A 17,606-nucleotide genomic window follows, 5' to 3' on the forward strand; every position below is an offset into this window, starting at 1 on the left:
TCATTTTAAGTGATATTTGGCGAAATTCAGAGATTAAATGAGGGAAATGACATATTATCATTTTATCAACTCAGAGCATCATTCTATCCGGCAAAACTATCATTCTATGCAATAAATCTAACATATATCATTTTATCATTTTACGTGATATTTGGTGAAATTCAGAAATTAAATGAGGGAAATGACATATTTACCCCGTGCTTTTTTTTATGAAGTAAATCTAAGTTTGAATCTCAACCACAAGATTAGAAAATATGTGTGGTTCAGATTTAGTTATAGGGTTATTACGTGATTTAGGGGTTATCATATGATCACAACTCTATATATAATATATATATAAAATTGCATCGGATTCCTTTTTACTTGATAATTTGTAACAAGCGAATATATTTGATGCGTATATAGTAGTACTATATTATATCCAAATATATGGAAAATTATTGTATAAGTATACTAGTAAAATATAAGTTCATATTTTAATTGCACTGTGCAATTAGCCGGCAAGTAACGGTTACATACGTCATATAGTACTATAATATGTTAACTTGTAAGTTGATTGTTTGTATCTCAATGAGTACTCCAAAGTAGATAGAGTATATAATATAGTAGTAATTGAAAAAAGCCTTTGAAAGCAGATGTGAGATCAAAATTGTTAACACTTGATGATGAATTTGGAGGTGTGTGTGTTTGATGTGTGTTTGATCGAGAGAGAAGAGTAGAGAAATCTTGAGTGGAAGATTTATTCAAGCTCTCAATTGGATTGACTAAGTACTTCACATCTAACTCAACAAACTATAAACTCAACAAACTATTTAAATCTACACAAAACTAACGGTCAAACCTAATCGACGGCTGAGATTTAATCGTGCCCATACAAATTTGATCCGACGGCTACTGAACGATCTTAGCTCAGTTAGCTCGCGACTTCAGCTCAACGCAGCTCGATGCAGCTGATCCATCAACAATCCACAAACTCCACCTTGATGGCTCAGCTAACTCTTTTAAGCTTTACTAAACTCATGCATAACTCCAGCTTCGCCCTTGGTAGAGGCTTTGTCAGCATATCAGCCGGGTTCTCGGCTGTGTCAACCTTGAAGACCTTTATTTCTCTTTCCTCTATTCTTTCCCGAATGAAGTGCAATCGCACATCAATGTGCTTACTTCGTTCATGATACACTTGATGTTTTGCCAAACATAGAGCATTATTATTGTCGCATCCAATACTCACAGATTCTTGGAGTATACCAAAATCTTTCAATATGCCTCTGAGCCATGAGCATTCTTTCACCGCTGAGGTCAATGACATGAATTCGACCTCAGTAGTAGACAAGGCTACCACTGATTGAAGGCTGCTCTTCCAGCTTATAATTGAACCATATAGAGTGAATAGGTAGCCTGATTGGGACCTTCTTGTGTCTAAATTTCCAGCAAAATCAGAGTCACTCCATCCCATCAGAGCATCCCCCACATATTCACTACCACCATCAAACAAGATCCCAAAATCAGTAGCTCCTTTCAAGTATCTCATTAGCCACTTCAATGCAGACCAATGTTCCTTTCATAACTAGTCATGTATCTACTATTTACTGATATGGCTTGTGCTATATCTGGCCGTGTGCATATCATAGTATACATTATGCTACCAATGATATTCGCATAAGGTACACTATGCATTTCTCTCATTTCAGCCTCATTCTTTGGCTTCTGTTCTGCTGTCAGTTTGTAGTGCTGACCCATTGGCACAACCACTTCCTTAATGCCTTCCATTTTGAATTTCTTCAACAGCTGGACACATAGTCAGCTTGTGTGAGCCATATTTCCTTGCTCTCCTTTCTCCTCACTATAGACATGCCCAAAATTCTCCCCAGCTGGCCCCAAATCCTTCATTTCAAAAGCATTTCTGAGATCCCCTTTTACTTTCTGAATCTCATCTAAGTCTGCTCCAGCCAACAACATATCATCTACATACAATAGTAGATAAGCAACAACTGCTCCACCTACACCCTTTATGTAAACACATTCATCATAAGATGATCTCAGAAATCCACTCTTGATCATGTGTTCATTGAACTTCATGTGCCACTGACGGCTGGCTTGTTTCAAACCATAGATACTTTTCATTAACAAGCAAACCTTGCTTTCATCCCCAGGCTTTACAAAGCCCGTTGGCTGAGCCATGTAGATAGTCTCCTTTAGGTCACCATGCAAGAATGTTGTCTTGACATCTAATTGTTCAAGTTCCCAGTCTTTTCTAGCCACTACAGCCAGCAAGATTCTTATTGAAGTATGCTTCACCACAGGGGAAAACACCTCATCATAATCAATCCCATGTTCCCGTGTAAAGCCCCTAGCCACTAGCTTGGCTTTGTACCTCAGTTTATCACCATCAGCAGCTTCTATTTTTCTTTTGAATATCCACTTGCAGCTCACTATTCTTCTTCCATCTGGTCTCTCCACCAGCACCCGTGTTCCATTTTTCAATAATGAGTCAATCTCATCAATCATAGCTTGCATCCATTTCTCCCAATCTTTACTTCTAGTTGCTTCCTCATAGGTGCTAGGCTCATAGTACTCAACTTCCTCTGCAGCTATCAGACAGAAAAATAAGTATTTTGCATCAGAATACATGCTTGATGGCTTTACATTTCTCCTCACTCTATCCCGGGCTAACTTCCAACTCCCTTGAGTATCAGGACTGGATTGTTGCATCTACTGAGGTGACTGTGAACCATTATTGACATCAGATTCAACAGCTTCCACTTTATCATGGTTATCTCCATGCTCCACCTCAACTTCAGTCATTTCAGGAGCAACCACCTTCTCAACTTCATCATTTTGAGTTGTACCCAATTTCTTCTTGAAAGGCAAGTCATTCTCCCAGAAAACCACATCTCTACTGATAACTATTTTTCCATTCTCAGGCTCAATGCACCAGAGCCTGTAGCCTTTCACCCCTGGTTGATAACCCATCATGATGCATTTAATAGCTCTTGCTTCAAGTTTTCCTTGCCTAAGATGTGCAAAATGCCTTGCAGCCAAAAGTCCTCTGTTTCTCATAACTACACTGCCTACCAAACCATCTGCTATCTGGTATATCTCCATTCAAGCTTGATGTGGGACACTTATTCAACAACATAACAGCTGTAGAGGCTGCCTCTGCCTAGAAACGTTTCTCCAGACTAGCAGCAATCAACATACATCTGGTTCTTTCCAAAATGGTGCGGTTTGCTCTCTCTGCCACACCATTTTATTGTGGATTCAATGGTACTGTCCTGTGCCTTTTAATCCCTTTGAACTTGCAAAAATCATCAAACTCTCTTGATAGATATTCCAGACCATTGTCTGTTCTCAAGCATCCTAGACTTGTGCCTTTTGATTTCTCTTTCAATATGTATATCCACATCTTCCTGAAGAAATCATCAATAGTGCTCATGTAGTACTTTCCACCTCCAACGGACTTTACCTGAGCAGGTCCCAACAAATCACTGTGGGCATAATCAAGTGGTCTTGTGGATGTATGCATGGCCTTTGGGTAGCTCATTCTCTTAGCCTTCCCCAGTATGCACTCCTCACACTGCACTGAGTCACCATCAGTCTCATCACAATGCACAAGTCCTCTCTTGACTAATTCTTTCACAGTCCCCATGGCTGGGTGGCCAAGTCTGGAGTGCCATGTCCTCATATTTTCAGTGACAAGAACACAGGCTTCCTCTGTGCCTCCCTTTTGGACAGTAGCTGCCATGTAATACATGTTGTCTCTTCTTTCTACTTTCATCAATAACTTTCCTGATTTATTAATGGTCATCACACCAGCCTCATAGACAAATTTGCAACCCTTTTTCTCAAGAGATTCCAATGATATCAAATTCCTTTTTATCTCAGGAATGTATCTAACTGAGTTGAGCATAATGTTGCAGCCATTCTCAACCTTCAGTATGATGGTACCAATTCCTTTTATTGAACAGATCTGATTATTTCCCAAAATGACAGATCCTGAGGTTTCTTTCATATCCTCAAACCAAGACAAGTTATGACTCATATGAAAGCTACATCCCGAGTCCATGATCCAAGAGCCGTTTTCCTTCCTATCTGTCACATTCAAGGCCATTGGAAGCTCATACTCCTCAACTTCCTCAGTTGAATTCACAACCTTCCCCCCACCTTCTTGTTGCTTCTTCTTCCAAGCATAACAGTCCTTCTTGAGGTGGCCTGGTGCTTGCACCAGTGACAAGAGCGAGTTTCCTTTTGTTCATTTGGAGTAATCTTGGGAGCATCATTGTGTTTCTTGTACGGATTTTTCCCTTTGAACTTCTTTACATTCAAACTTTCAGAGATCGAGTTTCCTGACCTCATTTCAACATTCTGCAGCTCCTTTGATCTCAAGGCCGACTGCACCTCAAGAAATGTCACAGTCTTCTCACGCCCATACAAGATAGCATCACGGAGTTGATCATAATTCGATGGGAGCTCATTCAATAACAGAATCACATTATCCTCATCACCAATCGATACATCTATATTCTCCAGATCATCAATAGTCTTATTAAAATCCTCTAATTGTTCTAACACCCCTTTTCCCTCCAATAACTTATATGAATATAATCGTTGCTTCATAATCAATCTATTCGCAAGTGATTTAGTGAGATACAAATCTTCCAGTTTAGCCAATATACATGCAGCCGTTTTTTCTCTTGAAATTTCGAGCAGGACCTTGTCCCCAAGGCAAAGAACAATAGTGTTGTAGGCCATCGCTTCAATCTCTGCACGCTGTTGAACCACCTTCTTATCAAGATCTTCATCCTCTGCCTCTTTTGCCTTGATCGTTGGAGCGGATGACAGACCTTGTTGAGTAAGCATTGCCCGTATCTTCATTTTCCAAAGTGCAAAATCATTCTTGCATGTAAATTTCTCCGCCTCAAACCTCGATGCCATTTCTGTCGCAGATCCGATTCCTCTCACAAGATTCTCTTGAAGAAAATCGTTTTCCCACAGACGGCGCCAATTGTTAACACTTGATGATGAATTTGGAGGTGTGTGTGTTTGATCGAGAGAGAAGAGTAGAGAAATCTTGAGTGGAAGATTTATTCAAGCTCTCAATTGGATCGACTAACTACTTCACAACAAACTAAACAAACTATTTAAATCGACACAAAACTAATGGTCGAATCTAATCGGCGCCTGAGATTTAATCGTGCCTATACAAATTTGATCCGACGGCTACTGAACGATCTTAGCTCAGTTAGCTTGCAACTTCAGCTCAACGTAGCTCGATGCAGCTGATCCATCAATTAATCCACAAAAATTATACACAAAAAAGATGAAATTTCAAATTTCTATAGTGATTCCACTTGTGCATTTGACTCGTAGACCAAACTTAATAGTGAAATAATAACCTTAGGTCCTTAATAATTTGAATCTCATAAGACGGCATATCACAGCCGATATATTGTGTGTGTGTGTGTGTGTTTGAATATTCAAGATTGAATAATGATTTGTGAAAAAATACGAGAAATAGTAAATCACTAAATTCGTGTTTTTTTTTATTTTGTTTTCGACATCAATCAATGTGCAAGTAAAAGTTGGTTTACGAAAACAAATAAAGCGACAAGAAGGCATACATATATATTTCTGATTGGAAATAATGGCATCGAGTGCGACATTAGACCTACCAGCACAATACACACACAACCCCTACATAGTTATATACTTACATCACTAGTGGAGTATTAAATTGCAATGATCATTAATTTTTCCTGATCATAGTGATTACCATTTAGTAGCGCCATTCTGTTTATTATGTGCCTTTTCAACGCCTACTTTTGCTTTATTCCAAAAAAATATTGGTATTGATTACCAATTATTCTCTTTATTTAATTACTATATCAAGCGTCGTTGCATGCTTACTTTTCTAATCTATGATAGAGAAAGATAATGGAAGAAAAATCAAGAAAATTGCATTTGGACATAACACAAGACTCCTAATTTTAATAGATATATTAAAAATAACAAAGAACACACAAACTCTAGCGATTCTCTAATTACAAAATAATTGACTCTGATTCCGATAAATAAACAGAACCAACCAATTTCGATTACCTCTACTCGTACTTAGCTATATATAACTAATTTTCACATGCACTAAATCAGAGAGAGAGAGAGACAGAGAGAGAGACCCAGTTCAATACTAGTGATTGATTTTCATGTGCTAGATTTTGTAATTAATCGATTAATTAACTTAATCCTCATTATAAAGTGGGGTGATTATTTAGCATTTGCATTGGATTCATAATCTGCTGAAGCTGCCGGACAACCAATACTTGGCGAATGTCCCAGAGTCTTTGCCGGAGCACCACTGCCTCGTTACGGAGGCGTTCGTTTTCGCCGCGGAACATCCGGGTTTGGGAAACAATGAGCCGGAGCCGGTTCATTTGTTCCCGGTTCCCAACCTTAAGCCGGTTCGCTTGGTTCCTCAGATTCTCCAAGTGTTTCTGTTTTCGCATTCGGGACCGCTGGGCCGACTCCCGGTTCGACATCATACGCCTGCGCTTTCGATCATCCAAAACAGTCTCACTGCACCCGGACCGTTTTTTATTAAATTTATCCGGGTCCTGGTCGTCAGAACCGGAGCTTAACGAGGTCTTAGGATCGTTCCTGTTCGAGTCAGCCGAACCGGAACTCAGAGCTGGGTTCTGGGTGGGTGAAACGGAGTTGGAACTAACCGATTCCGGTTCGATAGGAGCGACAACAGGCGGTTCATCTTGTTGGTTAAAGAGAAAAGGGAGGTCGTGGTTTTCCCAAGGGAAACCGGGTTCGAAGGGGTTGCCGAGGAGGGCATCGGCGGAGAAAGAAGCCGGAAAAGTGGACAACATGGCCGGAAAAGGGATAAGTGGGAGGGAGAGAGGAGAGAAGGGGAAAAGGGAAGGAACGAAGGAGAGGAGAGCGGTATTTAAAGGCGAAACCGGGGGCAGTTGGGTGGGGGCAGTTCGGTCATTTAATGGGAAAATTGTGAGTCAGGCGGCACTAGTGGTGGTGGGGCTCTACAGCTTTAATGAGGGTTACATCAGCATGTGGTTCCCATCTTAAGCTTAGTCACGAAGAAATAAGACAGGTGGGATTGTTTTTCACACTGTGGTGACCTGACCACGTTTTAAGTGCTTTTAAGTACTGTTCATTGATTTTTACCTATTTACCTCAATCTCACTCCAACTAAAGTGTTTCTTTTATCATATACATTAATTAATAAAGATTTATTAAATTAAGTAAAATGAAAATTATATAGGACGTAGAGGGGTTATTAGTATTTAGAAGCTAGTCATTTTCTTTAAGCAATTATTGAATTTGGGGAGAAAAACATAAAAAGAAATTGAGATAACAAATGATTTTGAATGAAATGGAGAAGAATAGTCTTGGTCTCTTGGATAAAATGAGAAGAAAGTGAAGAATAAGAAAATACTATTCCCTCAAAAACAAATTTATTTAAGGTATGAATGAGAATGGCAAAATTTGGTGTGTTTATAAGAGGGAGATTAATGTTAAGTTGATAAAAGAGAAATTCGAGTTTTTACATTTAAAACAATAACAGTGTATACTGTAAATATAAAACATTCAAAGAGAGTTAAATAAGCTTTCAGACTCAGTTTTGCTATTTTTTTTCCTGTCTTATTCTTCACAATCTGAATCTTTTAGCAAGCCATATTTGTTCTATTTAATTTTTTTTGTTGAACATAAACCGAACAATTTTTTTTTGTTGAACCTAAACCTAACATTTTGGGTGCAATAAGCTTCCTTGTTTTTTATTTTGAGATTTCCGAAGAGTTGAAATTTTAGTTAGCCACTATTTTACTTATTTTTTTCACACTTTGAAATTTTTAGCTAACCATGTTCATTACTCCCTCCGTCCGTGAAATGTGAAATGTTATCCAGTTTTACTATTTTGGTCCATCCATGAAAAATTGTTCACTTTGTTTTTTTTTCTTCTATTTTTGATAAATGTTCTCCACTTTCCGCTAACTCTTTACACTCACATTCTATTATAAAGCTAATAGGAATATATAAATGTGGACTGGGATACTCATTACACTAACTTTTTAACTCATTTTTCTATACTTTTCTTAAAACTCGTGCCGAGTCAAAATAGAGCTTAATATCATTAACACACCTAATTAAATAGTAAATGCCACTCATTTCATTAGTTTGACTTTAACTATCAGATATTTTATGCATCCCATCACGGGAAAGAATTGACTGTACCGTTTGTTTAACATTCTAAATAATACTATTGTTTTAATTATTAAAGTATTTTTAAGGAAACAATTTCACCAAATAGTAGGTCATAACATTTATATAAAATTGAAAATAACAATGAGTTAAAATAGTATAGATTTAATAATCAAACCTAATAATGCGTCTATCCTTCTACAGTTCTATGCAACCATATGGCCATATTTAGATCATGCACATCAGTGCTCTTAGCTAAGAGCAGGCGCCGTGCCGTCAGCACGGCGGGTATCCTGCTCACCGTTGTGCTCTTGACAACAGCACGGCCCTGCGCTTAGAGCATCCGCATCGGTGATCTCCGGGACGGACGACGTCCGTGCCGCTAGCACGGCGCTGCTCGATGCATCGAGCACGTCAGTGTCGCTGAGCAAGCTGACGTGGCGCAACGGGATTGGCCAACGGCATAGCCGTTTGCATTTTCAATTTTTTTTTAAAAATTGAAGTTTAATTTAAAAATTGTTTTTAAATAAAAAAATATTTTCCCACTTCCCAATAAATTATATCTGTTTTCTCTCCACTTTTAATTTATTTATCAATTTTTCCCCCAAAATTCACATTTTCATCTATAAATACCCCCATTTCCATACAAAAAAATTTCCACCACACTACACAATTCTCATCTAAATTCTATCATCAATTCTCAATCTTTCACTCTTACAAAAAAAAATGTCCGACTCCGGCGATCACCCCTCCGACTCCCACAGTTGAAACCACGAATGTTTCGGCTCACAACCATTCCCTAGTCCGGAAATGCAATTCTTGGCCCCTCCTCAAACCCAAGGTTCTCAAATTCTGGGTGGCTACCGGCCTTACCCGGTGGATGACCAAGATGCCCTCGATGGGCGATACGGGTGGGCACCCGAACCCGGATCGGGAGGGAGCGGCGACACTCAAACTCCTCCTACTCCTACTCCTCGTGGTGTTCGTGTTCAGGGTCGTGGCGGTGATAGTCATCACGTCCGCACCCCGTACACTCTGGCGGAGATGGATCAATTATTCAAAGCCTATTTGATTATCTCCGAAGATCCGGAGGTTGGCACGAACCAAAGCGGGGATAAGTTTTGATGGCGCGTCTCTCGTCGGTACTGTTAGATTTTGTATACTTGAAATCACCTTTCGAGTGATTGAATACTGTAAAAACTCTTATTTTATTTTCCAAGGAATAAAAAAGATTATTTTTGTCATGATGTTGTTATGTTTTACATTTAATGGATGTTTATTGCATGTTTAAATGTATAAATAAATTAACAAAGTCTAAGTCTTTATTTTAGTAGACCGGTTGTGGGAGTCTTCCACTTTAAGGTAACACGGTCAGTTCTGAACAAAGAAAAATAAGAATTTCACAACTCAGATAGGCTTAGACTACCTATCGTGAAAGGTTGCAATGTCAGTCCGCATATTTCTAAGCCTTACTGAAATAAGATGACATTGGTGTGGTAGAGCACTGAATTGGATCTAACAACGAGACAAGTCTTTATGATATCTATAGAAAAACAAAATCTTGATAATTATTTATTTCTTAATCAATATACGTTAGCATTGAGCATACGGTATTGATTATGCATTACTTTGACTTACCAAATGGTGCGGGTTTTTCGCAACCCAATAAACCTGGTATATTGGGTAGTGGTGATTTATATCTAGCGATGCTAGGATTGCTATTATGTTGAATCGTGCGCGAAGTGAGTCTCATTTGATAACGTCCTCAAGAGGAGCTCGAAATAAGGCTTTATTATTCGGAACCTAGCTAGTTGGAGTTTGATTACTCTATGAATAATAAATAAGCGTTTCTTGCTGAGTCCATTCTTGGAATTAATAAGATGTTTGTTAATTAAATCTATAGCAGACACTAATTAAGTAATGGATGTTTCTATCTTAAGCGCGAGAAATAAATGACAAACAATGGAAAACTCGAATTACTTACAATTTCGGATTTGGATGGGGAGTTCAATATTACTTCTGTAGTGGTTGCTCATAATATTCCAATTAAAAGCGTATAATAAATTGTGATTTAAGTCCTAATATTCTGGTGAGATCAGGCCACCCTGATATCAGTTTACAATCCGGGAACCAGTCAGAAGATCCGTGGTTTGGTATTCAAGATCTTCACGTGGAGAAGGCGCTAGCTATCTTCGATTCTTTGAAGAATCACCAAGGTAAAATAGTTAATCCGTAGAAAAACATGTTTTAGGTTTCAATTATTCTTAAAGCATGATTTATTTGAGTTATGAGCATGATACATGTGATAATTGCGCAAATAGAATTTTCTAAATAATCTGCTAAATAGAACGCTTTCTTTATTTGATTTATTTGTTTGCACACTTCCGCTGCCAACCCCTTCAATTGATATCAGAGTCTGTCTTTGGCTTTGATTATTTAGATTTAAATTTAGCGAAATTCATGTATGCATGTATTATTTGATTACGAAGCAATGATAGGAGGTCTCCGACAAACATTGGGGATAGGGCCGGAGAACTAGTCTTCCACGGGGGTATTTTTTAGCCTTTAATTATGTAATTTTTAATTTTAGGATTTTAATTATGTATTTTTTATTTTTTAGGATTTTAATTATATAATTTTTACTTTTTAGGATTTTAAGTTTGTAATTTTTATTTTTTAGGATTTAATTATGTAATTTTTATATTTTTTAAATTTGTAATAGTAGTGTGAGTATTTTTAATGTATTTTTATATTGTAGAGATTTTTTTAGTAATTGAAGTATTTAAATTAAATAATGGAATGGTGGAACCCTTGAGCATGTCCTTGCGGAAGAGCATGGATGTGAGTGTTGTGCTCTTGGGGAAGATCAGGGAGTAAAAAATTAATAAAAGTGGGTTCGGGCCCACATCCATGCTCTTTGGCAAGAGCATGGATGGGGATGCTCTTAGCTAAGAGCACCGCCGTGCAAACGGCAAGAGCACGAGCAGCGACATGGCATGCTCTGATTGGCCGTTGGTTTATCATTTATTTATTTTTTTTTAATTCGAAAAAATATGAAAAATTCAGATTTAATAAAAAAATATTTTCCCATTTCTCAATAAAATATATCCATTTTCCACACTTTTAATTTATTTTTTTATTATTTTTATCCCAAAATTCACACTTTCATCTATAAATAAATCCATTTCAACACAAAAATCACACTACACCAAACAACTCTCTCAACCTCAATTTTTAGGATTTTAATTATGTAATTTTCAATTTTTAGGATTTTAATTATGTAATTTTTCATTTTTAAAATTTTAATTATGTAATTTTTTAGTAATTTGTAATAGTATTTTGGGTATTTTTAATGCATTTTAATATTGTGAAAATGTTTTTAGTAATTGAAGTATTTAAATTGAATAATAGAATGGTGAGACCCTTGAGCATGCTCTTGCGGAAGAGCATGGATGTGAATGTTGTGCTCTTGCGGGAAAAGGAGAGAGTAAAAGTAGATCCGGATCCACTTCCATGCTCTTGCCAAAGAACATGGATGTGGATGCTCTTATCCTTCACAACTCCTTACTCTTTTCTTCTTCACAACTCCTTGCTCTTTTCTTCACATAAGCATCTTTTCACTTGGACCAGTACATATATATACACTTGTGCATTTATTTCCAAATAAAACCTCTTTACTTACATAATACTTGAAGCGTAACTTAGTTAGTAACTTTGGATTCGATTTAGCAAATTAGATTGAAAAATATTACACAATACTTCATCTTTTAAAAAAGAAAAAATATAGCTAACAGTTGTTAATAAATAGAACTAGAAACTAAAAATAGAAGTTTAGTAGTAAAATTTAAATACCAAATTTTAAAATATAAAGAAAACAAATTAAATAAACGAGGATTATAGAGCATGAGAATAAATAAAGATTATGTGGGACACATAATATAATATTTCATGAAAAAGAAGGTGAAATATACTTCGGATAGCCGCCCAATTTATTCCAACCATCGCTTCTTACAATCACATGGCATGGCCCACTCCGACGACTCCTCTCTATATTCCTACAACGAATAAACAGAAAACGTCTATGTTCACAAAATATCTACTGTCCTAAACTTTTTACGTATTATTTTCGAACATACTATATTTTATACTACTTTGTTGAAGATTGTGTAGTTGTAACATTTTGCAGGACGTATGTAAAGATTGCAAAACCATCACTACTCTGTCGGGCTGGAATGTGGATTAATTAAAAAGGTCGGGGCAGAGGGTGCTAGAGGAAGCTTTTTCTAGTTAACTTTCTAGACATCATTTTCTAAGAGCTGATTTATCTCCGTAGCACATCTCATAGCCTATCTCCAATTTTTTTTGTCACGTCAGCAGACCCATCTTAGAGCCTATCTCCCTGCAATAAGAGCCCATCTCATAGCCTATCTCAGAGCTGGTCTCTTTCCACATCATCATTATTTTTATATATTTCACTCGTAAATATTGGTATAAATTAAAGACAACATAATATACGACAAAAAACAAATTCATTAAAAATAAAATAAAACATCATACATTAAAAAACAAAAAAAGAAGAAGATAAAGATAGAAAACATAAAAAACAACGGAAGCACACACTCAGAAGCACTCGGGTTCCGACTCGTCCTCCCCGACACGGCCCATTAACCCTATGAATTTGGGGCAATCCTTCAGCTGCAGATATATTTCCCAATACTTGAACCATCTCGCATTGCCATCGTTGATCAAATTCTAGTTTATTTCATATCTTTCAAAATTCGAGACAAATCATGAGGTTTTAAAAATTATCAATTGTACCATTTAATCAAATTTCTTCTAATATTCTTAGTTTCTTAAGATGAAGATCATGTCGTTTTTAGTCATTTATATTGTCACATTAATATATATTTACGTCACTATTCATTGAAAACACCAAAATTGCACACATGTGCATAAATTCAGCATAGAATTTGTAAGTTTTTTTTTCTTTCTACTTCTTTTTTCTCCAATGTGAAAGAAAATAAGCCTCATGATATCTTTTTGCATAATTGATTTATCGAGAATCCATAATTAGGTGGAACAAATTTAATTAGCATGTCACAGGACTTAATTAAAAGAGAAACTAACCCTAAACTTTATAATTGTCGAATATGAAATGGTTAGCATGAGGCCGATAATCCAAACATATCTTAACATATTAACACATGCATGCCTTCTTCTTCGTGCTATCTATTTACCTCTTGCCTTTACCTTTTATATTTGTCTTATTAGCTAAAAGAAATAATAAGCAATTAAAAAAATAGTCCTCTTCCTCCCAGATGTCGGGATTCGATTTAGACAAAATTTTTTCGTTGGGATGTGATAATATCATGAATTGTTAACACGTAGAGTGATTAGATTCCAAAAACAGAGCATCTAAATTGATTGAGTGATAGATGATGATGATGATGATGATTTGTCTGCCCCAAAATCAACACTAGAATATTCGTTCATCCTAACCTAACACTGATCACCTTTTCAAAGATTTGATAATTAACACAGTCGATAAATTAATATGCTGGCAACTTTGAAGAGAAATCATATTCCAATACTTGGGACTTTTTTAAGCTAAGCTGTACTTTAATCACTTTTCATAATTGTTGGTGAAATTTACTTTTACTTTTCTGAGATTGTCAGCTCAGCCAACTAAATCGAAGTGTAAAACACTACTCATTCCAAAAAAATACTTTAGTGATTTGGAATACTTTAGTGAGTCGATAAAATAGTATTATTGAGCACTTACTGAACACAGCAAGTGCTAGGTATATGAGTCTTTGCTAAATTATCGAACACTATTTATTGAGCAATAACTAAAATAATTAACGAGCAGTCACTGAGTGCTCGGTAAATAAACGATCACATTCAGACAACAAAATAAAGACATGTTACCAAGCACAACTACACATGATCAATTCTGTAAGTATGTGAAATTAATAATTAAATACTTAAAAAAATTATTAAATAAAATATTATTCTCTTGATTCATTCAATATGTTCGTCATTCCTATTATGTTTGTTTCGACTAATATGTTTCTTTATTATTTTTAATTATCTCTTATTTCTCATTATTAATTATTCGATTATATTCCTGCTCCAGAAATCTATCATCTTTTTTATGGTTTCTCAACCACCTATAGGGAAATCGCATTTTGGTTGGGGTTCTCTACCCCTTAATTACTTGGGTATTTAACGATGAAGTTGGGTATTTTACGATGAAGTACCGTTCAACTGAAAATCGTTTCACCTTCATTCAATAAATTGGGATTTGAGTCATCACGATAGATAGAGAACCAACCATTATTAATCCTTTTAAAAAATGAAAGTAAAAACGTATTTCTTTAGTTGTTGTCAATACTAGGTACTTTAGAAAAATAAATATTAGTAGATCGTTCAAATTATAAATTAGTACTAGTAAGATAGACTCTATTTACCTTTATTTTTCTATGTCATTTGCAACACACCAATACCTGAAAATTCTTATATTTTGTGAATCAACACGTCGTGCCAAATTAATGTGCCGAACTATCTGGTTTGTCTAATGTATCTAAATTCTAATGGCCTCTTATCAACAATTACAACAACAAAAAAAGAGTGGATCATCATTGTAGAATAGGGGCATAAAGAAAGTTTGCTAGACATAATGTTTTCGATTTGAAAGTTACTGTAAATAAAAACGTGGAAGTGACTATATCCATATAAATTCATATATATGGTTGGTCACGAATATTAAAGGCATTTTGAGTCATTCATGTATACTAACTTCAAACCCTATTTAAGGTCTCGTAAGATCAATTAATTTGATTACTCAAACTCATAGTTATTTCAAGAGTAGGAACTATATTAGGCCTTCATCACATTATATTCTATTTTTAAATTAGAATGAAAGTAAGTTAAACTATGTTGATACAGCGTGCGTGGCATGGATAGTTTGCATGGTTGATAAAACATACTCCAACATAGTAGAATTTTACAATGATATCAAGCACACAAAATTCTCTACTTCCGATATTCTTGTATTCCAAATTTCCAATTTATACATAAAACCCCAATTAAGAAAAATATAAAAGAAAAAAACAATCATAGGTTAAATGGTTCTTTCATTCTGTTTTTTTTTTTTTGCTGTAGAGCTTTGTTTTGTCTTGGTTTTTTTTGCATTTTTTTTTTGCCATTTTCCTTCTTATCATGCATTTTGATTGTTTTGTTTTGCTTTCGTTTGCGTATTTCATTTGTTGTTGCCTTCTTGTCTCCATATGCTTATTTATATGGGATGCGTTTTGCAGCATCATTAGAGTGATTTTCAGCATAAAAAAAATAGTTTTGCGAATAATTGAAGTTGATATTAGTTGTGACTCTTGCTTACCTATGATTATATATAGTTCGCACGTTTTTATGACACAAAAAGGGGCACTCCTATGCGTCCCGCGCACAACGTGCTCGGGTCAAATTAGCCTAGACTCGAGTTTGACTCGTCCAAATTAGGCCTAATTCCCAATTCATATTAATAATGATTTGTATTTGTAATAAGAATAAAATCACTTTTCATTACAAAAATAATAATAATTTAATTTACATTTTTTATATACAACAACAAAAGTTCCTGATTCGAGAAACTTCACTCAAAGTATTTGTCCGAAACAGACTATTAATATCAGGACTTTTACTAGCTTCAAATAGTACTTCAGGCCGTCATGTTTGAACATCAATAAATATGGATCGATTTTTCCAAAAAGTAATTATATTAATCGTTGGATATCAAAATATAGAGTAGTAGTAGTAGCAAATTAGGAACATGGGTGGCACAAACAAATCAGTATGTTCGGACCACATTTCTCACATGGAAAAGAACACTTCACCTTTCCTCCTTTTTTTCTAGCCTTACTTTAAAAAAAACCCCAATTAAAAAAAATCAGAATTAAGAAATAACTTTACAAAATTTCTCAAGTTGCAGATTGATCATGTTAGATTTTTCCTACTTCATTTATAACTTGTAATACCCCGACTTTTTCTATCTTTTTAGTTGTTCTTGAAGAGACGTCGTTTGTGTAGCCAAAAATTTTCCTTCAATTCTTTTAGATGTTGATGGAATAGCCAGCGTTTTTATTATTGAATTTGGGCTAGGATCTTTTTCTTTATTGGTATGAAGCCCAATTCTTTGTCACCAATTTTTGGAAGTCCTTTTCAACTTCCTTTTGGGCCTAAAGCAATTATTCCTTTTAACCCAATTTGAAATCCAATTATTATGAGCCCAAATAATTTATTAATTTTCATCCCATTTTAAATATGCAAGAATTTAACGTGACATTACTCTCACTCAATGGCTGTTCCACAAAATCCGGCCGAAGAGAACAAATTGGTTTCTACACAAAATTGAGAGAGAAATTAGAGATGGCAGCGGCGGCGATTTGTCATGGAGAGAGATCAGTAAGCCTGGTGTCAGCGAGAAATAATCCCCAATCTCATCTCACAAATTTCCTAACTCCGAGCAGCAGCGGCGGAGCAAGCATAACGGCGCTGTGACAGAAATTGAGACGGAAAAGATGGAGAGTAACGGCGGTTTAGAACCGCGGTTTCGCTGCAGCGGTTAATCGAAAGATGGAGAGTAACGGCGATTTATCATGTCATATTTTTGTGTTGCTATAGGACCTATCTGAAGTGGCTTTTGCCATGTATGGTTAATCGAATTCGGGTCTGACTAGCGAGTGAGTCCCTACTCAGGCTAGTGTACACCCCGTAGATCGTGCGCTATCTCTTTGAGTTGGCCGGTCTAGTGGCTTGGAATGTGGCCACATTCCTTGTCATGTATGTTCAGATATGGTATGGTGTTGTTGATGATGTTGAGGTTGATGGTGATGATGATGTTGGTGAAATGTTTTAGTGACTCGAGCCCTTTCAAAGTTAAAACCCCGGGGTCACTTGTTAATGGCATGATAAATATTTTTATTGAAAATGTTTTTGGCATGAGTCCACTGAGTGCGTCAAGTACTCAGCCCTGCATGTGTTTTTCCTATGTGCAGGTTGAGCGGTGACGAGCGCGGTGGGTGTTGAGCATGAAAGTGAAGAAGATACTAAATAAAATTTTCTGAATATATTATGTCTTCATAAATAATAGTATTCTACTCTCGAATGCTTCCGCTGAATATTGTTTCTTTTGCCAAGTATTGTTGAGATAATATTTGTTTCGAGTTGCTAATTGTTGAAATGATACTCTGATTTTATTTGAGCTATGGTCGAGTTGTGTTGATTTCCCCCTTTTCTTCCCGTTTTTTTAACCCTCTCCTAATCGCGATTAACCGTGTTTTCTATCCTTAGAAAATGCGGGCGTGACATAACTATACATTAACCTAGCTATA

The 17,606-nt window shown here is 36.1% G+C and overlaps 1 protein-coding gene across 1 annotated transcript; it reads right to left on the reverse strand.

Annotated features, from left to right (window-relative positions):
- Positions 1-5,975: 5,975 nt before the first annotated feature.
- On the reverse strand, positions 5,976-6,905 carry LOC121790572 (bZIP transcription factor RISBZ3-like). Its single transcript, XM_042188761.1, has one exon. It carries the CDS (start codon positions 6,867-6,869, stop codon positions 6,246-6,248), a length of 624 nt encoding a protein of 207 aa, XP_042044695.1. The 5' UTR covers positions 6,870-6,905; the 3' UTR covers positions 5,976-6,245.
- Between the last annotated feature and the right edge of the window lie 10,701 nt (positions 6,906-17,606).

This window comes from Salvia splendens, unplaced genomic scaffold (genome assembly GCF_004379255.2).
Source record: "Salvia splendens isolate huo1 unplaced genomic scaffold, SspV2 ctg551, whole genome shotgun sequence".
Lineage (NCBI taxonomy): Eukaryota > Viridiplantae > Streptophyta > Magnoliopsida > Lamiales > Lamiaceae > Salvia > Salvia splendens.